The sequence below is a fragment of the Pipistrellus kuhlii genome, unplaced genomic scaffold (genome assembly GCF_014108245.1).
Source record: "Pipistrellus kuhlii isolate mPipKuh1 unplaced genomic scaffold, mPipKuh1.p scaffold_m20_p_10, whole genome shotgun sequence".
NCBI lineage: Eukaryota > Metazoa > Chordata > Mammalia > Chiroptera > Vespertilionidae > Pipistrellus > Pipistrellus kuhlii.
Genome location: NW_023425405.1, coordinates 27027364 through 27052060, shown reverse-complemented (window position 1 = coordinate 27052060; position 24697 = coordinate 27027364). Strand labels below are relative to the sequence as shown.

At 36.5% G+C, this 24697-nt stretch overlaps 1 protein-coding gene across 3 annotated transcripts in view; it reads left to right on the top strand.

Annotated features, from left to right (window-relative positions):
- The window catches only part of ITGB8 (integrin subunit beta 8), a 73903-nt gene that overhangs the window by 33601 nt on the left and 15605 nt on the right, over positions 1 to 24697 (top strand). For 2 of the 3 annotated variants that reach the window (XM_045578051.1, XM_045578057.1), the window contains 6 exons: positions 1013 to 1171; positions 8607 to 8853; positions 12658 to 12823; positions 13394 to 13552; positions 21210 to 21305; positions 23506 to 23595. In XM_045578051.1, coding sequence (XP_045434007.1) covers positions 1013 to 1171; positions 8607 to 8853; positions 12658 to 12823; positions 13394 to 13552; positions 21210 to 21305; positions 23506 to 23595 — 917 coding nt within the window. Of the gene's footprint in view, positions 1 to 999; positions 1172 to 8606; positions 8854 to 12657; positions 12824 to 13393; positions 13553 to 21209; positions 21306 to 23505; positions 23596 to 24697 lie in introns of all 3 variants that reach the window. The other variant, XM_036429220.2, reaches the window with a different exon arrangement.

The window sequence follows — 24697 nt, the reverse complement described above, 5'->3', positions numbered from 1 at the left end:
TGCAAGGAGGCAGCCTATCAATGAGTCTCTCATTATCGATGTTTCTATCTCTCTCCTTCTCCCTTCCTCTCTGAAATCAATAAAAATATATTTTTAAAAAGGAAAAGAAACAGCCAGGAAGATCACTGAGCAAGTAAATATCTAGCTAATGTGTAAGCAAATATCACATATAATTCAGGCCAACATTACATATAATATAACATATTTTTGTACTTTTTAATGCATATCTTGTTCTTAGGAAAAAAACCTGGATAATTACATGAAGAATAAAAATATTTTCTTCATAGTTAAGATAAACTAAATTTCAAGGTTGCTCCATTAATTCCAAGCTCTTGGATAAACATCAGCAAGTCAATGCTGAATGATAATGAACATTTTAGATTCAGTTGCAAAATAAGGAGAATTTGAGCTGCCATTTTATTTCCCTACCTCATTATGAGAATTGATCGTACTTGATTATTGAATTACTGTTGTGGGTATAAAAAGTTGGCAGATTTCATAGGCTAAGGAATGTAGATTTCCAATTCATTCTCTTATGAATTTTCTGTACTTAATTAAGCATGTGACTTCTGAGGACTTGCTCTCATATTCCAAACATAACAGTATGTAATAAACATACCAGTTGAGTTATTTAAGAACTGAGGCTTAAATTTGGAACCACTGAATGGTCTATTTTGGATAAATTTTCTTCTGGAGCAGTTTCTCCAAAGTAAAATATTAAGTTGGTATAATTTTACAGTGATCAATTAACAAAAGTACTTGGTTTAAATCTCCTCTTTAATATTCATTTTCTTTTTAAGTAAGATTTAGAAATTAAAGATTTACTTAAAACAAATTTGCCAATACTCTAATTGGAAACATGCGGCTCTTTTGAATAGTTGCATAAGTGGTGCAATATTAGAAGATGGCTTCTTTGCAAAAGTTGTTATGTGGTTTTCTTTGGTTTTAATTGAGATGATATGCACTAAAAATGTCAGTGATTTTCCTTCTTTTAAACAGGATTTCATTTCAGGTGGATCAAGGAGTGGACGTTGTGATACGGTTGCCAATTTAATAAGCAAAGGATGTTTGATTGATTCAATAGAATACCCATCTGTGAATGTAAAACCAACTGAAAATGAAATTAATACCCAGGTGACACCAGGAGAAGTATCGGTCCAGCTGCGACCAGGTTTGATGATTTTTCAAATAAATCTATGATGATTCTTAATTTGAAATTATACTTAGTTTTACTTGCTCATATTTAATAATGTGTGGCAGGCAGAATTGCTGTAGTGAAAATAACATTAGGCTCAGAATCAGGAAATCAGAATTCTAGCCTTTATTGTGCCTATACCTAGCTAGCTGTGTGGCCTCGGACACTCCAGCAAACTTGACGGCACTATATTATAATTATGTGTTTTCAGACTTGATCATGCTGTAGTGTAATTGTGTTCTTGCACTACTGCCAGCCCTGGAAGAAAGAGAACATACTTTATTCCACTCTGTTCCTCTGATGCTGGCTTATAGTAAGCATTTTATAAGTATTTGTTGAATTTATTGGTTGAATAATTAATTAGTACGAGATATGAATTAAGCTAAATCCTTAGAGCCTTTGTGATAAACTTTTAGACACAAAACTACAATTCATAATTGTCATAATTAACTTGAGCAGCTTTGTGATGGCCCCTGAAACTAGTACACTACCCTCCATATTTCTTCTGTATTTGCCCTTCCATCACATTGTATTCCACAGTTGGCATATGTAATAGGCCACTAAAATTATTCCTTTTCTGCCAGTGCTAGAGAATCCCAGTATACAACCTCATATGGCAAGATAAATTCAGATACACAGGTGTGCATCACTCAATTAAATATGTTTAGTTTTAACTAATATGCTAACCTTCATTTTATTTTGTTCTGGGTAGTCTTGTCCTGTCATTAAATTTTTAAATAACCATACTGACACAAAATCTCCCTATTCCAAAGCTGAACTATTTCTCCCACACTCTTGGATTACCAGAGAAACCAAGTCCATTTCTTTTTTGGCCATAGCATATTCAAGCTTCCAATTAAAACTGTGCTCATCACCCTATAAAACAATTATACAGCACAAAGTATGGATATTATGAGCAACAGTTGGAAAAGGATACACAAAAAAATAAAAGTAAGATTGTGATGCTTGCCACCTTCTGTTGCTGCCATATACAAAGTGGCTTAGACAACGAAAATTTATTTTCTCATAGTTCTAAAGACTAAGAAGTCCAAGATTAATGTGCTACCTGGTTCAGTTTCTGGAGAGGAAGAGAGAGTAACAGAGAGGTAAAGATAGATGAACAAATATTAAATAACAGATTACCTAATAAAAACTTCTGAATAAATAAAGAGCTTCATTGTATTACTTCTTAAAAGGATACTACCCCATCATAAGAGCCCCACCCTCATGACCTGATCTAAACTTATTTTCTCCAAAAGGCCCATCTCCAAATACCAGGTCATTGTGATGTAGGACTTCAACATATAAATGGGGAGGGGCACAATTTAGTGCATAGCACTTGATAAATAAAATAATATTTTCAAAGGTGAAATAATTTCAGAAGTAAATCAAGTTTTAGACAAGAAAACTGATTTCCAAAAAGTGAAATTGTTTTTACAGGCCAATATCTCTGAGTATTGTACAATAAAATTTGAAATCGAGAGGATGAACAAATATTAAATAACAGATTACCTAATAAAAACTTCTGAATAATTTTTATCTTCAAATATAAATAACAATTGTAGTCATAGACTATTTTATAATAATAATAATAGCAAAACCCATCAAGATATATGGTATGTGACTGAAATTATTCTCAGGAAAAATCAAAATTTTAAATGATTTTATTATTAAAGAAGAATGAAAAAAAAAATAACTAAGTATCCAAGTAAAGGTATAGGAACAACAAAAATAAAATCATCATAAGGAAAAAAAGATGAAGGAATTCATAAGTTAAGAATAAAACAAAGTTAATGAAATATAAAATAGAAATAAAAAAGGAAAAGGAAAATGAATGTATAAATCCAAGAGCAAATTCTTTATAAAACCTAATCAAATAGATAAATTGTTGGCAAATCTAATTAAAAAGAACAAAAAAGCAAATAACCTAATTATATAGACTATAATCAGAGAAACAAATAATGGGAAAAATACTTTAAGAAAATATTAAACACAAAAATCCATGGTAAAAATCTTGATTATATAATTTTGTAGAAAGTGTGATTAAAAATTGACTTAAGAAACACAGAAACCCTAAAAAAACCTAATGAAAATATAAAAGAACACATGAGTGTATATATAATTTTCCTCTAATTAATATGATTATGACCTTTAAAACTGTCTTTTTAAAAAATATTTGAAGATTTGAAATTACAAGGTGCATTTTTTTTTCCTACTGGTTTGTTACATTTAAATTTATACACATCAATGACTTTAGCTTGGTCCCTTTTGTAGATATAATGGTAATTGAATCCTCCCAAGACTATAAATTAATTAACAGTTCAAAAGTTGAAAAATTATTTCAGTGCTGTTTCCACAATGATAGTAATGATTATGATAATAATGGCATAATGGTATCCAGGCAGCAGAAAGATCAACAGACTTGGAGATAGTGGGGAGGTAGCATCCTCAGAGGTTTGTGATTAATGATGAGCATGGTCACACATGGGCTCTGGCTCAAGCATCTAGGTGAGAAGGGGAGGATTGCCCTCTGTAGAAGGGGTGGTAATGAGTTCAAATTGGGACTATTTGGGTTGAGGTAGTGACTTATACATATGAGGCTGAAGTTCAGGGGAGAGATACAGACTGGAGATAGAGACATGGAAGATGTCAGCATGAGATGTTAAGTGAATGCAGTATGCATAAGATCATGGGTAGTAGAAGAGCAAAAAAAGAAATGTTTTGATGTCTATGTCAATTATTATGGGCTTGATTTTATTCAATTTCCCTCTATTTGAATTTATGTTTACAAATCAATATAACTGTCTCATGTGTGTAAATCATCTTTCCAAAATATCTATGACATAACTATTTATAATAATAAAAGCTAATATGCTAATTAGATTGGATGTCCTTCTGGATGACCTTTTGGACGAAGCCAGGGCTGCAAGGGAAGCCCAGGGCCTGGATGCCTTCCGGCAGCCAGAGGGAAGCCCGGGTCCCAGGTGCCAGAGGGAAGCCATTGCCAGCAGCGGGGGGAAGGAAGGCCTACACTTGCACAAATTTCGTGTGTCAGGCCTTTAGTATTTTATAATCTGCATATATAGCAAAGAGTCATTAAATTAGGTTTATTAAATTCATCTAAATAATGCATTGTGACATCAAAGACATGCCAGCTTTGGGGCATAATATATAAAGCTATATTGTACCAACTCCAAATATTTAGAAACATCATTCCTCATAATGTCTAAGTCCATTCCACCATGATACATGATAAGAGTTGAGAGTTTGCCCTAACTGGTTTGGCTCAGTGGATAGAGCATCAGCCTGTGAAGGGTCGCAGGTTCAATTCTGGTCAAGGGCATATACCTCTGTTGCAGGATCGACCCACCTGGCTCTGGTTTGGGCACGAGTGGGAAGCAACCAATTGATGTGTCTCTGTCAACATCGATGCTTTTCTCTTTTCTCTCCCACTCCCTTCCACTCTCTCTAAAAATCAATGGAAAATGTCCTTGGGTGAGAATTGATTTATTAAAAAAAAAGAGTTGGGTGTTTGATACAATGCAAACCTAAGTATAAAATGTATCTATCCCTTAATATTGTTTTGATTCATTTGGTTTGGTTATAGATAATCACTTTATTTTACTGATAAAAATTCATGACTTTCAATATAACATCTATTAAGAATTTTTTTTAAATTTTATAAATATTTCTGTAACATCACATACTGACTAAATGTTTAAAATAATGTTAGGACTATATAAAATATGTATAACATATAATGAATATCTAAAATGAGTTTTTAAAATGACATTTTATTTTACTTTTCACTTCTTAAACTATACTTTTTTTCTTATTTTTACCTATCAATCTTTTGGAAAAGTAATAACAGAATTAGGTCCTAGTTGATGTTCCTTAAGAACACTGAAATGAAATATTTAGGAAGATAGGAAAAAGAAGAGAATTGTCTAAGTCTGCTTTAGTATAATATAACCCTATATAATAAAAGGCTAATATGCAAATCGACCAAAGGGCAAACCAGTTGCTATGGCATGCACTGACCACCAGGGGGCAGATGCTCAATGCAGAAGCTGCCCCTTGGTGGTTAGTGCACACCCACAGGGGGAGCAGCACTCAGCCAGAAGCCAGGCTCACAGCTGGCGAGCTCAGTGGTGGTGGCAGGAGCCTCTCCCACCTCCATAACAGCACTAAGAACGTCCTATGAGGAGTGAGCCTAAGCCGGCAGTCGGACATCCCTCATGGGATCCTGGGCAGCGAAGGGATGCAGGCCAGGCTGAGGGACCCTCCCACACACCCCAAGTGCATGAATTTTGTGCACTGGGCCTCTAGTGTGTATGATAAGTATTAGTATAATCTATACTTCACTCATTAAAAAAAATATTTCAATTTTGATTCATTTTAATATTGTAAAGAAAAAAGTTCTTTATTTAGTGTAGCTTAATTTAAGTGTAAGATTTCTCAGGTATTCTTCCTAAATTCAATAATTTAAAAAAAAAATAAAAGTGCAGAAATTATGGATTTCCCCCCCCCACCTGCACATATACCCCATTTTACCCACCACAAAAATTCAGAATTGTGCTGGTGTCTGTGCTTTCCTACTTTCAACCAGTCTCATACCTGGGCCTTCTCCTTCCCCTGCCCATGTATAATTAATAGTAATTGGCTGCTCTTTCTTCCTGCTACACTTTTGTACATTCTGTTATGGCTTTTCAATTTCACTTATGAAGAACATTTTAAAATTATATTTTCTTAATGCCCAATAATATTTGTTGTAGCCAGTACTTCAGAGATGCTCACTCCATTATTTGAGTGATTCAAAATCAAGCTAAGAACTTTTAATTAATTATTTGGGCTATTCAAACCAATACTGGCAATAGCTCTAAGTAGGTCTCAACTTTCCTCCAAGTCCTCTTTCTCATTCCATTAAAGGATCTGAGCCTTTAGAATCTCAAAAGATATGAGAATGAAGCTTTCCTGGAGATAATAATAATATACCTGGTAGTAGCATAAACATTTTGGGGCTAGAGGATCCTTTTTCTTCTTAAAGAGAGAAACAAAGAACCCCCCCTAAACTGTGGGAAAGGAATCATAGATATTAGCTTCTTAGTGTAATAAATATGTGAGCCTTTTAAAAGGCTCTATAAAAATGTGCTTCAAATATTGTCCAGTTAGAAAATATTTATAAGTGGTTATTCATGTACAAAACCTAGAAGCTTCAGAGATGGATAGACAGTTCTTACCCTACTGCTCTAGTAACAGTAATCATAATAATTACTAACATCTAGGGAGACCAAGATTTGCTTGCTGGGCTATGAGCAACTGGCGTGTGTTGAGGGCCCTTATGTGACTAGCATTTGCTTCGAGCTCCCTGAATAGGCCTCCAAGGACTGTGTTTTGCTGATGCTTCACAGACTCTGCCTGTTGACTGAGATAACCAACAATACACTTAACTGTTTTATTTTGCAATGACTATAAAAAAAACAGACAGCCATTCATCTTTAGACAGAGCCACCATAAACTGCAATGATCCACCAAGATGAAAATAACATGTGGCCAGTGCCTAAGGCCTTCAGCCATATCTCCAACTCGATGATTAAAAAGCAACTATGCAATTTGTAAAAAATATAAAAATAAAAATGTTTCAATACTGACCCACACATTAAAGTTCAAACTCCTCCTCATGAACCATACTCCCCTGTTCTACTCCATTTCTGTTTTTTACTGATCCAGCCGCGTCGGCCAAATTCTATCATTCTCCTAAATTGAAATGCTCTACCCAGATTGCAGATATCTACCTATACATGGTCAGGCTTTTTCACCAGGTACCCAAAAGCTGAGCCCAGCTCCTAAATGGAAGGACTGAGATAGTTGGCTGGGCTAGATGACACATGCCAAATTTCTCCCCCAAACTCTTGGGCCAAAAAATTAGCAGTGTTACAGTCAAGGGATTTCATCCACATATTGGTATATTAGGAATGAGTGAATAGAATTCTCCCATAATTATTAGGTACCAGAAAAACAATAACTCACTACTTTGAATGCATTCCTTAGTCTGGCTGGAAAACTTCTGATCTGTGAAATAATTTAAGAGAAAATATTGCTACTTTTAAGCACATTAAAACTGCAAATATCGGTATGATAGGCTAGATTAGAGGATCCCTTATAATCGGTACATAAGACTACCAATTATGCGTACAAATTGGTGTTTTTAAGAAATATTTCCATTCAAAATATTCTCCATGGACAAATAATTACTTACAAAGCATTTGCTTTATTATTTAAAAAAGTAAAATTCATAAAGTATTTAAATTGGCAAGTTTTCACCATCTACCGTATTTTTCGGACCATAAGACGCTCCGGACCATAAGACACACCAGTTTTTAGAGAAGGGAAATGAAGAAAAAAAGATTCTGAAACAAATAGTGTCCTAAAATATTTTATGTGCATTAAAACCCAACATCACAGTCATAAACACATGTAATCAACCCTGTAAAGTAAACAGCAGCATTTAGAACCATTTTAGAGCTGGGCAAGCACACAGAGACCACACAGAGCCGGGCAAGTAAAAAAACTTTTTTTTTAAAGTATATGTGTAGGCTATATTTGGACCATAAGACGCAGGGACTTTTTCCCCCCACTTCTGGGGGGAAAAAAGTGCGTCTTATGGTCCGAAAAATACGGTACTTAGAAAAGAATGCAGAGTCACCAACTCTGCAGGGCTGTCCCTGGGAGGCTCCCACGGCTCTCCTTGTGGCCACCCTCTTCTCACCCAGCTCCCCTGCCTCCATGATCCCTCCGCAACATGTTTATTGAGAGAGAGTCCAGCCTGGTCCTCACTGTGGCACTGCTGGCTACTGTTCTTTAGACCACTTCCTCATTCCTTCTCACAACTAACTGCTGAGAAGAATCATATCAAGTAATTTGATGATGTACTAATTGTTTTTGAATTGCTTAACATACTTCTCAGTAAGTTTCACATCTCATATATAAATACGCCTTAATCTGAAAGAGTGAATTTATACCTGAAAGCAACCTTTACATGAACCATGGCCACCTACTCTCTCTTGAGATGGAATGCTGCTTGCTGTCTTGTGCTGTGCTTTTCTAGATACTAGAACTACAGGTTCAGATGATAATAAATATATTTCCTACTGCATTTATATTGAGCTGGTCCATTTGATGATATTATCTCTATCTACCCTATAAAATTGTGAGAAATGCATTGTAAAAGTTGGAAATTCACACATTTGTGTGGTTTTCAAATTGCCTTAAAATTACTCCAGAATATTCCTTATTTCATAAATTATGCACAAATCTGTTATTATTGTTCTATATCTAAAATGATATTTATTGACAGTTTATCCTGAGATATGTAAAATAAATACATGATATTTGTCTTTCTTTGAACTAGGAGCTGAAGCTAATTTTATGCTGAAAATTCATCCTCTGAAGAAATATCCTGTGGATCTTTATTATCTGGTTGATGTCTCGGCATCAATGCACAATAATATTGAAAAATTAAATTCCATTGGAAATGATTTATCTAGAAAAATGGCATTTTTCTCCCATGACTTCCGTATTGGATTTGGTTCATATGTTGATAAAACAGTTTCACCATACATTAGCATCCACCCAGAAAGGATTCACAATCAATGCAGGTATCTAGTGTTTGAGGCGGATATCATAATGCTAAATGAAATTTTCTTCGTATTAAATCTCAGTTTTTTTTATAAAGAAATTACTAAAGTTTATATTTTTGTTTTATTAAATGAGAAGTGAAAATATTTGAAGGGGAGTATATTCCTACCTGAAAACTTCTGAGATTATCTGTTGCTTGTTCTTTTTATTTTTTTCAAATATCATTCACTTTTTGTCACACATAAAACATAAATGAGTTATTTTGGATAAACCTCCAATAATCAAGCTTCCATGTATATAAATACCTCTTTGAACATTCTGTATTTCTCCCTTTTGATTGCTTCAAATTTGTTGAATTAAGGTTTGTTCGATTTATACTACTTATGTTGCCAGTACTGCATCTATTTCCCCTTATTGTATTGTGACTGTGGGTTATGTTGTTACTTATGATGTGACTACTAAGCAAACTCAGCTAATAAATGGAAGGTAGGTCATAAAATGAGAACTTGCATTCTAGAAAGAGCCCTTTTTCTTTTGAAAGTGCAATTCTAAATAGCATATGCCCCACTATAAAACAAAACCGACCTTAAGAATACAAGTTTTCACAGTAGTCTAATTATCCTGTTGAGTTTTCAGAGAGAAATATAAATGTTTAGTGCCTCCTTAATAAAACATTTCATTTTAATATCTTATTTCCTACTTCCATAAATAGCCCAGGCCACTCTATAGTAAGTACACACACTTATTACCAAACAGTGCTGCCATAGTGCAACCTGGACTGAAACACTGCAGTGGGGTTCCTGAGACTTCTCCCCGCAGGAATGCACCTGAGGAATGAAGCCCACTTTTTGGAACCCCATGGAGTTCTCAAAACAATTTTTAAAAATACTTTTATTAATTTTAGAGAGGAAAAGAGAGGGAGAGAGAGAGATAAAAACATCAATACTGAGAGGGAATCATTGATTGGCTGCCTCTTGCACATCCCCTACTGGGGATTGAGCCCGCTGCCCAGGCATGTGCCCTTGACCAGAATCGAACCTGGGATCCTTCAGTCCAGAGGCTGATGCCCTATCCACTGAGCCAAACCTGCTAGGGCTCAAATCAATTTTAATGAACTTTGAATGTTAATCAATAATTGCACACCAAGCATCAATTTAACAAATAGCAAAGTATTTTAAAATAATTTAATAAGAGTATAGTATTTTCACTGAAATCCTAAAAAACATTTCCCAAAAAATGTTTTCCAGTTGTTTCATAGTCAAATGTGATAGGAAATCACTACAAATTTTTATCTCCTCTTCAAAATTAATACTGTATATTAACATAATAAAGTTCCTTAAGTGTCCTATCCTAGCTAATAAAGAGGAAATATGCTAATTGGCCCTCAATGCTGTCACAAAGATTGGCAGCACCCACAGCCAATAAGGAGGGAATATGCTAATTAACTGCCATGCCTTCAAAGATAGTGGCACCCACAGCCACAAGATGGCAGTGCTCAGTCCCCTCAGCCCTATCTGAGAAGCAGGCATGTGGTAAGGCCAGGCCTGCCCCGTGTGCCTGCCTCTGGAGTCCCCCAGTCCTCTCAGCCCCCAGCCACTCAGGGCCAGCTCAAGGCACAAGCAAACAGCAGATGGCAGCTGCCCAGGACTGCCCGAGGCTCAGGTAACCAGGGCCAACCAAAGCTTGTGCTGCTGGCAGTGGCAGCAGCAGAGGTGTGATGGGACATTACCTTCCCCTGGTTGCCAGGTCACCTCCTGCCCTTGAGGGCTCCTGGACTGTGAGAGAGGGCAGGCCGGGCTTAGGGACCCTCCCCTGCCCCCGTGTGTGAATTTTCATGCACTGGGCCTCTAGTCTATATATATAAAAGACTAATATACTAATGTCCAACCATCTGACTAGTTGCTATGATGTTCACTGACCACCAGGGGGGCAGACTCTCAATACAGGAGCTGATATGAAGCACACTGGCCATTTATAGAGAAATGGCACTGCAGACCTGGCACCCACAACGCAACACTTAGCTTCCCCCAAGGGGAAGACAGACCCCACTACCTCACTGGAGTGACACCCCACCAAATCACAGCTGATGCTGCTGAGACTCCCAGAGCACAAAATGCAGCCTATAGCCCAGCCCAGCTTGCAAACTTGGCACTGTGAGTGCCAGGTAATGATGTCATGTAGTAATGCCTGGCTTCCCTAGTAACTTAGCCTAGTGGCTAGCTAGCCTACTTGGAGTTTCTTCAGCCCAGGAACATGACTTGCTTTATAGCCAGGTGGAAACATTTCACACTTTAATCAAATGTCTGTGAAGCATTTTTCGTGCTTCATCTCATTTGATCCTAACAGAAGTCCTAGAGTAGATAGATAGGAGACCTTGTAGAATCCTATTTTCTTTTCATTAGCCAGAAAACAGAGATTTAGAAAGCTTAGAAACTCGACCCAACTGAAAAGAAGTAAGACATGGTAGACTTTGAAAATGACTTCAGGTTTTCTCACTGTGCAGGATATAGTCAAACACTGTTGCAGTTAAGTATTTTACCCTTTGTTCGCCCTGCATGATCTACAATAATAATCTGCTTTGTGTTGATATTTACTGTTGTGTTGCTTACAAGTACCTGAAAGAGAAGTTGGGGTGCTTCACTGGCCTTGAAAAAGTTTAGCTACATCAGAAATCAGGTCTAATTAAGCAAGTTTATTCTATCCTATATAATAAAGAGGTAATATCCAAATTGACTGTCATTCCCTCACACAAGATGGCTGCCCCCATGTGGTCACAAGATTGCTGCCACAAAATGGCTGGCAGGAGAGGGCATTTATAGGCAACCAGGCCAGCAGAGGAGGGCAGTTAGGGGTGATAGGCTGGCAGGGGAGTGCAGTTAGGGGGGAACAGGCCTGCAGGAGAGGGCAGTTGGGGCAACTGGCCTGTAGGGGAAGGCAGTTAGGGGCAACCAGGCCAGCAGGAAAGGGCAGTTGAAAGCAACCAGGCTGGTAGGGGAGGGCAGTTTGGGGCAACCGGTCGGCAGTGGAAGGCAGTTGGGGGCAATCAGGCTGACAGGAAGAGGTGGTTAGGGGTGATCAGGCTGGCAGGGAGGGCAGATAGGGGCAATCAGGCAGGAAGGCCGGTGAGCAGTTAGGAGCCAGCAGTCCTGGATTGTGAGAGGGATGCCTGACTGCTGGTTTCCGGGCTGAAACAGGCAGACATCCCCCAAGGGGTCCACATTGGAGAGGGTACAGGCTGGGGTAGGGGATCCTCCTCTTCCTGTGCACAAATTTTGTGCACCAGGCCTCTGGTGTGTATATGTATGTATGTATGTATGTATGTATGTATATATATATAAAAGGCTAACTTGACTGGCTCATGTGCGATATATATATATATATAAAGCTTTAGCTGGTGCCAATCGCATGCATGTGTTTCAATCTGTCAAGTGTCAATCCTGAATTTGGTTGACAATTTCTATTATAAAGAAAGGGTGAATAGCAATATTAAAATATTTATTCTAATTAATTTCCTTTTAATGTTCACGAATTCGTGCACTGGGCCACTAGTATCATATAATAAACATGTTTAATATTCAATATTTTTTAACACCAAGTTATTATATTCCTATTTCCTACTTGCAAAGAAATATTGACCAATATTGAACATTCCGTTGACTTTATAAAGTACAGATTTTATCTAATAAAATTTCCATTGCAAAACAAACAATCAAACAACTATTACCTTCTCACACCAACCACACAATTTTACTGTGAGTAACATTTTGGAACTTTGAAGGAAGCATAGCAGAAATAGAATTTTCATTTCTACTTTACCCACACAGCGACTACAATTTAGACTGTATGCCTCCCCATGGATATATCCATGTGCTATCTTTGACCGAGAACATCACTGAATTTGAAAAAGCGGTACATAGGCAGAAGATCTCTGGAAATATTGATACACCTGAAGGAGGTTTTGATGCTATGCTTCAGGCAGCTGTCTGTGAGGTAAGAAGTTTCACACCGTTGGGTGTTTGTGCAAATGCAAAACTCCCCAAGAATTTAGGATTTTCATTTTCTTTTTGATTTATGGACTGAAAACATAGCAGAGAAGAATATCTATATCTCTTACCCATCAGCAGTGTTACTCATTTTGGTCTATGTTTAGGACTGAGGAGCTAAATTTGGAGTGGGTTATAAATAGGAAAAGATAAAAGGGAAAGACTGACTTATGTACTTGGAAAATCCTTTCCAAAAGGGTTGCGCTTTTCACTCACCACCAGGAAGCGCCTGCTGTCCTATGCACATCATGTTGGGTGTTCTGACTTCTTATACCTGGCTTGTCTTCACTGGGGGATCACAGAAATCTGTAGCCAAGAGCTATTGTGGCCAGTGGCTGTAGTAAAATAGAGAATATACATATAAAAGTTAATCCTATTTATGAGATAGCATTGTATTTATGAACATCCTTCCAGCCTGACTTGATGTCTGGCATGCGAGTGTATTGTTTACTTGAGAGAAAGACCATGGTACAAATCTATGTTATTGTACAAAGTCTAATTACATGTTCCTTTTAAGAGTCATATTGGATGGCGAAAAGAAGCTAAAAGATTGCTGCTGGTGATGACTGATCAGACATCTCATCTCGCTCTTGATAGCAAATTGGCAGGCATAGTGGTGCCAAATGATGGAAATTGCCATCTGAAAAACAATGTCTACGTCAGATCAACAAGCATGGTAATGTAGCCATAGCCTCTTAGTAGTTATGACTATTGGTTGAAGCATAAGTTTAAGTGGGCAATTCAGCTATTCCTGTACCAAAGAAATTACCTTAAGGAGCAGCATACATAGTTAGGATAAGCCATGAGAGAGAAATTCTGGAACAATTTAATATAAAACTAAAATACTTTGACAATATCTAGCTGACTTTCTGATGTGCTACAAAGATGTATTATAATTTCATAAATGCACTATATTTATGAAAATAAAAGTGATAGAAGAGCTTACTTTTTATGCATTTGAAGAATCCTAAAATATATGTTTTTACATATATAACTTTGCTTTACATAAATAAACTAGTTCTTCGGGGTTAGTATCTAAAAACATACAAAGGATTTGTAAGAAATGTGTCTTTGACCTCAGGAAGCCTCACAATATAACAGGTAGAATCTAAGTAGAGCTGAGATTTTTTTTTTTTGGGGGGGGGGGAGGGAGGAAGGGGATAAAATAAGGCCAGCATTCTATATTCTATATCTCATTCCTTCCCTATGAAACTTATCTATATGTAGGGACTTTTCTTTTTTATCAGAAAATATCTGGATTGCTTCCTGAGGGTGTTTCAGCTCTGAGTCACATATTTACATATACTCTCCTAGTATCATATCTTTCCCAGCATTATTTATGCTACATGTAGAAAATCAACTGCACAAAGCATCATTTGTTTCTGACATTGACACATATTTATACATTCATACAAACAGAAACTTCCAAACTTTCTCAGATCTTCGTACTTTAGTGTCTCAGTAATTTTTCCCCTGGTGCCATTAAGACAAAACAAAAACCAACCCAAACCAAACAAAAAACCTGACCATTCTATTTTTTAAGTAGTCAAGTCCAAAAACCTTAACTATTTATGTCTTAAAAACTTAGCAGTCAGTTAAAATATAATATACATTATGAAACTCATATACATATACTTGTGTCATTCTTAGTAAATCAGTTACTAATGGGAACTTCCAAGCCTTGGAATCAGATTGGACATGGCTGCCCTCATTTCCTGTTTCTCACTGATTTTCATTCTGCCCAGCTTTGCAAAGACATTGTCTTCTAAAGGAACCAAGCCAAAGGTAGTCTTAAAACTGTGAACTACATCCAGGCACCTGAGATATACCAAGTATCACTGTGTTTCCCTTAAAAATGTAAGACATTTCCAGGCACCTTGGTGAGTGTACTGCAGTTCTCCAAGACACCTCCTGGCCAGTTTGGGAACTGCAATATTTAAAGCATATAAATTATGCTGAAAAGTGTGTGATTCCCATGAATAAAATTTAAATTGCTTCAATTTAGTTAATGTGGAACATCCTACCAGACTTATTCAAAGTCTAGAGGAGCAATTGCACTATGGCATAAAACAAGTTCAGCCCTTGGTTGGTTTAGTCTCTTGAAGGCAGCCTCAAATTTTAAAGATTTTAAAAGTTAACTAGAGTTTGCATTTAAAAAGGTAGTGTTTAGAGTTACTTCAGCTGTCTTTCCCTTTGTTAATTCTATTCTACTCAGCCACATTTCACTTTGGTTGACCCAACCATTTCAATGTAGTCATTTCTTATCTTTCCTTCCTTCTAGTTAACCTCTTTTAATCTGAGATGGAATTTCAATTTGTTTTCTTGGGAGTGGAAAAGACAAGAGGAATTATTCTATTGTGAAACTGTGAAACAAGGAGAAGCTTTTCTTAAAAATAAAAACAATAATCACATTATTCTCAAATTGCAATGCATTATTCTTTTGAAGTCTTGCAAAGTCACTGAAGTCATCTCTCCATAATTGCATTTTAGAGGATGCTATTGCTCATCTAGGAAGGATTCCTTAAGGCAAAGAAATGCTCTCATAATTCTTAGACATATGCCATGCCTTATAACCTGATGGAAATTAATTATAACTCTGGTGGAATTTTACAAAGTATTAGGGCTTTTATGACAACAGGCATTTGTATAATCTATTTAGTCTCAGGATAGTAACAATATTTCTAAGATGGCCAAACTAAAGCACATAATAAAAATTTTCACCTTACTTCATGATTCCTATTCTCTGCTTAACATTGCATAAAATGTAACTTTCTGAATTAATTAGAGAGAAAATTTTACAGTGTTAGCACTTTTGGGCATTATGAACATGCACAATCAGGAAAGCAAAGGAACTGTCCCCCAGGCAGAATATCCCAGAAGAGTTTTACTAGTAAGTCCAGGTGCAGTAGGTTTTTTTAAAAATATTGTTACAACTTTTAAAACTAACAACATGCCTGTTATCAGCTGACTGTTCTCTGAATTATCTGCTTTAAATTGTAAATGTCGTGAGAACAATAATGACTTCAGAAACTTCAGAACAGACCTAATTTTGAATGCTTCTCATACTAGCAGTAAGTAACCAGGAAATGATCTCTGCAAACAATATCTAGTTTATTTTTTCTTTTAAATTGAAAGCAAAAGTTGCCCACAGAATCAAATTGGCCAGGCTTACACTAGCACTACTTTTATAATGGCTCTGATAATGAGAAAAAAAAAATAATGGTTTGCCTCAGTGACACAATGAAAACAAAATTTGATGAAAATATTTATGAATTGCAGTGTTCCAAATTAAATTATGTTTCAGTTCACATTTAAGCATAAAACATTTTATTATCACTCATTGATTGACAAGCATATAAAAATTATTAGTCCATGTCCCTCACCTTGGTAACTAGGACATCATGTTTACAATTGATACTGGGTCAGGCAGGAGCCACAAACTCAAATGCTTCAGGAGCCAGTTACCAAGGGTACATAAGTCAGACAAGTCAAACAAAGCATAGCCAATAGCCCAATATCTAGCCGTTAGTAATGACATCAAAATGTGTTTTATTAAGTTTTTTAGTGAAAGCTGTTTTTTATTAGGCAGTTGTGTGGTGTTTGTCCCTTACATTTACACACCACCACCCAACAACTCAGTGAGGTGCAGATATTGCTATCACCTCCATTTTATAAATAGAAAATGGAAACAGTAAAAGAATCAGGAACTTGTGTGGGGTCAGACATCCCAGCCCTAATCAGTACTGCCTATGGTAAATGCCAACCAGTGTGACATCAGGACGTGAGCTGCTACTGACCGCTAATGTAAGCTTAATAATTAGAGGATGGTAAGTAAAAGCCTTTACACTTGGTAACACATTTAATTTCCATCATAACTCTGAGAGGTAGATACTGGTATTTATACCTCTTTTATACATAAGGAAACTGGATCACAGAGAGGTTAAGACAGCTGGCCAGTGTTGACATAGCTAGTAATTGCAGAAGCAGGAGTTGAAGTCCCAAAATTGTTTGTTTTCAGAGATCCTGCTAATGGTATGGTTCTTAACTAGAGTGATTCTGTCCACCAGAGGACATCTCAATGTCCAGAGACATTTTGCCTGTTACAACTGGGAGAGGTGGGAGAAATTAGCATCTAGCAAATAGAGGCCACAGATGTTGCTAAAGCTCCTCTACTACACAGGACAGACCCCCAACCACAACACAGAATACCTGCCTTGAGAATGTCAATAGTGCCACTGATGAGAAATCCTGGTCTGTGCAATTTTACTGTGTAGACATTTACATAAAAAATAGGCTGAAGATACATAATGTGAAGTCTTTATTTCTAAATAAATCTCTGTTGTAAGATTGCTTTCATGTTGTCTCTTTCCTCTAAAAAGTAAACTGTAAAAAATAGTCCAGGTGATTGAGAACTTTAATGAAGGCATTGGGGTTTTGGGAGGCATATCATGATATTTAATACTACAAATTCTATATTATTTTACAAAATTTTTTTATGAATCTCACTTTTATGAAGAGAATCTTAAACAGTTTTGTTGTTTTTTTTGCCACTACATAAGCACATATTAAAATCCTCTCATAGCCCGGCCAGCACGGATCAGTGGCTGAGCATCAATCCATGAATCGGGAGGTCATGGTTCGATTTCCTGTCAGGGCACATGCCTGGGTTGTGGGCTCAATCCCTAGTTAAGTGTTATGTGTGTTCGGGTGGGGGTGGGGGGAGGGCTTTTATCATTGATGTTTCTGTCTCTCTCTCCCTCTCCTTTCCTCTCTGAAATCAATAAAAAAAGATATTTTAAAAATTCTCCCATACATCACTACACAGTTATCTCTTTAACCAAAATTGCTTTCAACAAATCTTTCTTACCTCCTCTTCCCTCTGACATTTTAAAGTCATTTCCCACAAGTCACAGTGAAGGTGTTGGTGAAGAAGAAAAATGTGAAAGAATCCTTTTGCCCTTAATTACATTGCAGCTGTCTTGGCACACTGCTTTCCCTTCTTCCAGGAATGCCTGTTATCACTATTAATTACTTTCAGAGTTTAGAGAAACAATGTGTGATGGGTTAGAGTAGACGAAGGGGGAGTTAGAGAAGAGGAGCAGTGACGTCACCACAACAGCTGGCAGAGAGGGAGTGTTCCTGCTAGTGAAATACTAGACATAAAAGATAAAATACTTAAAAGATAATGTGCTTCATGGAGGAAAGGGGCAGGGGTTTCAACCATGGCCATTAATCCACAACTCTCCTGTCAACAGTGGTTTATTTAAACATCTGTTAAGCATTTGTAATTTTAACAAATCTGCATCAAGGTACTTGGAATTTTCTTTTAAAACAGATTTATTTCTAGGGTTCAAAATAAATGTGTTCTTCTAAGCTGAAAAGTCCAGTTGACCTTTTTTTAATGAGCTTTTGACCAAACTAGAAGTTTCTTGATTTTAATTTTGTGTATTTTTGGTCAACGGGACTTCCTGTTTTTGGAAGGGGAAAGAGATTAAGAAGGCTTCAAAAGCTGCTTATATGCTGGACTGAGTTTAGTATAAGCTAGTTTAAAAAAAAAACATATGGATTTAATTTTCCTTAAAATATAAATGGTTTTAAAAAATTAAGAAGGAGGAATGGTTGGCAAATTGTGATTATTTTTTTGTCAAAGCAAAAATATTTGAAAAGTAGTTGCTGCCATTTATCAATAGAAATACTCCCAATACAGCTAGACTTAACTTTCCTTTACTTGTTGTCTTTAATTTACTAGCATTATGCAAACTGTCATGCATCTATTTTAAGAGTATACATATTATTAGAAACAAGGAATAAGAACTTATCTGGTAGAGCCAAAACTGGTTTGGCTCAGTGGTAAGAGCGTTGGCCTGCGGACGGAAGGCTCCCAGGTTCGATTCCTGTCAAGGGCATATACCTTGGTTGCTGGCTCATCCACAGTGGGGGGTGTGCAGGAGGCAGCTGATCAATGATTCTATCTCATCGATGTTTCTAACTCTCCCTCTCTCTTCCTCTCTGTAAAAAAATCAATAATATATATATATATATATATATATATATATATATATATATTATATATATATTGTATATATATTTAAAAGAATTTATCAGGTAGAATTTATATTTGAGGAATTATTTTTCCATTACCTTAAATTTATATTTTACGAATTGCTCTGGGCAAAATTGTTCTTATGGAAATCCATGTGCTAATGCTTTTTTAACTTCTTCATGAATTGGCTTCATATCACATTTAAATGCAGTTCATGAAAATTTGATTTGCTTCTACCAAATTATAGCAATTATAAATTATATACAAAAAAAAGCATATGTGTTATGGTTATTTTAGTCCATTTGGGCTGCTGTAACAAAAACTCATAAACTTTTGTTTTTTTAAAAATATTTTATTGAATTTTTACATAGAGAAAGTGAGAGGGATAGAGAGTTATAAACATCAATGAGAGAGAAACATCAATCAGCTGCTTCCTGCACACCCCCTAATGGGGATCTGCCTGCAACCAAGGTACATGCCCTTGACCGGAATCAAACCATTCAGTCCGCAGGCCAACACTCTATCCACTGAGCCAAACCGGTTAGGGCTGAGGGGCTTATTAACAACAGAAATTTTTAGTTCTGAGGAGTGGTTAGTCCAGGAACAAGGCACTGGCATATTCAGGGTCTGGTGAAAGTCTACTATGTGTTTCGTAGGCAACACTTCTAGCTGTAACCTCGCATGGTGAAAAGGGCAAGAGAGCTTTTTCTACTGGCCCTCTTTTATAAGGGAACTACTCCATTCATGAGGGCTCCACTTTCATGACATAATCATATCCCAAAGGTCCTCTTCCCAATACCATCTCCTTGAGGGTTAGGATTTCAAAACATAAATTTGGGGAGGGAGACACAAATATTCAGATCATAGCAATGGCTCATGTTAGTGATAGTATTTTAAGCATAAGGCTATCTTCTATGACTTTGTATATACATTTAATATATGGGTTACAGAACTTAGGCTATAAGCAAAATTAACAAAATTAGTTTTTTACTAAGTTCACTTATTTGTCAAAATACAGAAATGTTAATCAAGATTGTTTAACAAAAGTTTCCCTTAAACAAACACAATTAGAATTGGAGGTTAGCGGGGGAATAAAAACTACATAGTTACTTGAACTTGAGCCACATGATACTAATTAGGCTCAGTCACATGATCCATGGCTAATGTAATAGGCACCAATGGGCAGGTGAGGACCACTTCAGGTAAAGTTTGACATCACTCTCTGAGAGGTGTGTGGTATGAAGTTGTTATTTGAGATTATGAGTTTAATTTCTAGAAGAGCATTTACAGAAAGAAAAAATATCAAGTACAATATTTAACAATATCACTAGATATAGCAATTTCCAAGTTGTCAGATTTCTCATATATAAAAAAATAAATTTTATTCCCCTTCTACTCATCCCAAGCTTTCTCACTACTACAAGGAATGTCAAGTTGGCTCTATGTAGGTTTTATTTATCAAAGTAAAACAGATTTATAATATATATATGACAAAAAGTTTAAGTAGAATAATATGTTGAGAGATCTGTAACCAACAGAGGGAAGTAAAATCATGATAATTGCTATTAGTTTGAGTACCTACTCTATGAAAGAAGCTACACTAAATAGTTCACATACTATTGTTATATTTTTCATCTTGACAGCAATAATAGAATCAGATACCATTCACATGTTAGAAAGATGGACCTAAGATAGAACTTTAATCATAAAGAGACAACTTGGAATTTGAGTACAGAGTTTTCTGCTTTTAAACAGAATTTGTACTATATCATGTTATATATCAAATATATATATATATATATATATATATATATGTTTTATATATACAGATATATATATATGTATATATCTTAGTATGAGTGGGTGTATATATGTGTATGCATATGCACATATTTGCCTTTAAACACTTTTTATTGAATTTTTCCTCAGAATATGATTATCACTAATTTATCTGTCTGAATATTAAATTATCTTTCAGTTATATCACTTTGATCACAATATTATCTAAAGAGGCACTTAATACTTTGTGTATTATGTTGAATTCATCCCTTTTCTTTAGACAAATGCTATTTACTTTCATGGAGCTTTTGTCTATAAAACATTCTTTAATACATTGATGTTGATCTTATTTTTTTAAGCAATTTAAATGTTTCCAGTAAAACCATAACCCTTCCCAACAAAACCCATTTTTATGTCAGTCATGTGGTTTCCCTCCTAAAAAATGTTTGGATATGTATGGGATCAAGCTACTAAAGGTCACTCCCTTCTTTATTTCATTGTCCATTAACAGGAACATCCCTCGCTCGGCCAACTCTCAGAAAAGTTAATAGACAACAACATTAATGTCATCTTTGCAGTTCAAGGAAAACAGTTCCATTGGTATAAGGTATGTTCATTCCCAAATACAAAAATTAAAATGTTTGCTTTGGTAGTTGAAACGGGAATACTTCTTCGAATCCCAGGTAAGAACTAATGTATACTGCACAGTGTCTTAAGTTAGCATGAAGTACAATATAAATTTTCTGTATAGCAACTAGAATCAAGTGTGGGCACTGATACTTAGTGTGGTGCTCCCTGTGACAATATTGTAAAAAATAGTTCACACTTTACATCCAGGGTCCTGCTTATGTGCTAGTCCATGGAAAGATCCTTATAACAGACTAGAGGCCTGATGCACGAAGATTCGTGCAAGAATGGGCCTTCCTTCCTCTGGCTGCTGGCACCACCTTCCCTCCGGCCCGGAGCTGCCTTTCTGCCTTTGCTCTGGCCCAGAGCCACCTCTCTGTCTTTCCACGCTGCCCAGAGGCCCACAGCTACTGGGGCAGTGCAGAACACCTGAGTCATCACCATAGTGATGAAGCAAGCATTCCACCCTGCCCCGCCCCCCCTTCAGTGCTTGCCTATGCAAATAATTAGCCTGCCATATTTGTTGGGTTGATTTGCATACTCCTGATTGGCTGGTGGGTGTCACGAAGGTATGGTCAATTTGCATCTTTTTCTTTTATTAGTAGGGACTAGAGGCACAGTACACAAATCCGTGCTCCAGTGGGGTCCCTCAGCCTGGCCTGCGGGATCAGACTGAAATCGGCTCTCCAACATCCCCCAAGGATGGAAGCCCTTCTCCCTTGTTACTTGACTAAATCTTACTCATCCTTTAAGATACAGCTCATATGTCACCTCCTCCAGGAAGCAGTCCCTGTCAACCTTCCGCAACCCTCAAATGATTCCTGGTTATCCCTCCCATTATGGTCTGTGCATTCAATATTTTGTTTCATGTGGACATTGTTTTGTGAAATTGTCATTTATGCACCAGTGGGATCTTTAAGAATGGAAAGTAAGTGGCCTAGCAATTTATCAATAGCATTTCCAATGTGGTACACAATAGGTGGTCAACAAAGGTTTTACAAATGGATTTTAAAAATGTTCAGGTAATACGTTTTTCCTATTACCTACAATTCCAAGTTGATAGTGACTACATAGTGGTTGGCATACAGCAAGAACTTAATTCTTATGAATGATAAAAATTAGTGTATAAATGGATTTCAAGACTTTCCATAATCTGGTTCCTAGTAGGTTAGTTATGCATCTTTCACTCTAATCAGACTGTTTTCTTCTCTCTTCTTATTTTATCTCTAATTCAGATAAACCCTTAAGGCTTTGCTAATTCTTTTTCTCACCAGGAATACCTACAGTCTTCTCCATAATTATTCAGTAATTAAGAAGATCCATCAAGAACACCTACCAAATGAAGCTTCCCCTACTATTATTTTTTTCTCCAGTCTGGGCCAACATGTGATAAAGTTCATTGCATGAAACAGTCATTCTACAAAATGTTTATATATGTTACATAAGAAAATAATTTTGTAATTAAAGAAATGGTGGGAGCCTGGCTGGTGTGGTTCAGAGATTGAGTGTCAAACTATGAAGCAGGAGGTCATAGTTCTATTCCTGGTCAGGGCACATGACTGGGTTGAGGGCTCAATCCCCTGAAGGGGGCATGCAGAAGGCAGCTGATCAATGATTCTTTCTCATCATTGATGTTTCTGTCTATCCCTCACCCTTCCTCTCTTAAATATATATATATAAAGTCACCAAATCAGGACTATAGAATGTACTTTATTACCAATGTACTTTATTCCTACCATTTTTTAAAAGAAATGGTAGGAAATGCTGCACTAAATAATGCTAACTCATTTCTGAATTGAAGACTTCTCTGAACCTTCAATTTTCAAGTGTATATTTTTAGTCTCTAAGTGAAAGAAACCATGTGTAGAACTTGGCAAACTTATCTTCCCTTAGGACCCTTTCATGTTTAAAATCTCTTGAAACTATGTACCATGGAATACACTTTGAGAAATGCTGGTCTGTACTTTGATTGGGTTTTAGGTCAGCATGTAATTTGTACATGCACACACACTCTTGCATATACACATATACACACCATTTTCTTTTCTCTCTTTTTTTTTTTTTTTTTGATTCATGTAATATCACCACTCACTGGTAACTACAAGAATTTTTACTACTTGTTGATTGCTAAACCATTGCATATGACTGTCATTAATAAATTTTATTGGTATATATTCCAGGATCTTCTGCCCCTGTTGCCTGGTACCATTGCTGGTGAAATAGAATCCAAGGCTGCAAACCTTAATAATTTGGTAGTAGAAGCCTATCAGGTATGTACATATATATTCCAAATTATTTTTAACCCCACTTTCTATGACAAGGTACAAACTAGTGCCGTATCATCTTGAAAGGTGTGGTAGGAAGAACATTACATTTAGAATTGAGAACCTAATTCAGCCCTGGCTCTCCCACTGATGAGCCATGGAACCTTGTGGGGAAAGTCACAGGTATGTGCCTCAGTGTGTCTCACTGACAATAAACCCAGGTTGGGCTGCAGGCAATCTAAATTTCCTTCCAAATCAAACATTCAGTGAGTCACCAAATCAGGACTATAGAATGTACTTTATTACCAAGAAATTTCACATCTTCCTATATCATAAAGATAAAGTAAGAAACCCACACTGGTATATGAAGTGGCAACCTATCAAATAAAATGAAAACCGGGGATAGAGAGATTACTAAGAGGGTTTCCTGAATCAATCACTTGATTGTCCAATCAATTATTTTAGCAGTTTTATGAAACTAGTTTGATCAAAAGGATCACCTTAAGAGATATTCTATTTTATTGACAGTTGTATGCTGTCCCCAGCCTGTGAAGAGTGGATGCCAAATGCTAAGATATAAAGAAACATCTGCTCTGTCAACCTATGTTATTCCTGAAAATAGTTCTCTATTAGGATGTTGTTATAATAGTGACTGTTATTTTAATTCCACTAAGAACCAGTTACTTTCCACATGTGACCTCATTTAATCTGCACACCTGACCTATAAGGCAGGGATTAGTATTCCCATTACACATTTATAGACCCCCAAAGAAGCTAAGCAAATTAACCAAAGGTCAAACAACTAACAAGCAGAAGAAGCAGGAATAGAATCCAGGTCTTCCTTAACTCCAGGCGCCAAGTGATTTCACCCATTTTGTTTTGTTTTTTGTTTTCATTTTATATAGCATCCAAAGATGTGCTTTATTATACCTTAAATTTATGGACCATTAATAAAGTCTCACTTCCCAAATGTCTCTGATTCCCTTTCTGACACAGTAGAGTTGAATAGCGGAAATAGTAGCCCAAGCATTGTGAGAAATCCCAGTCTTCTCATTTTCTCCATCCAACATCTGCCTTCAACTTGGGTACAGATGGGAAAGACAGAAAG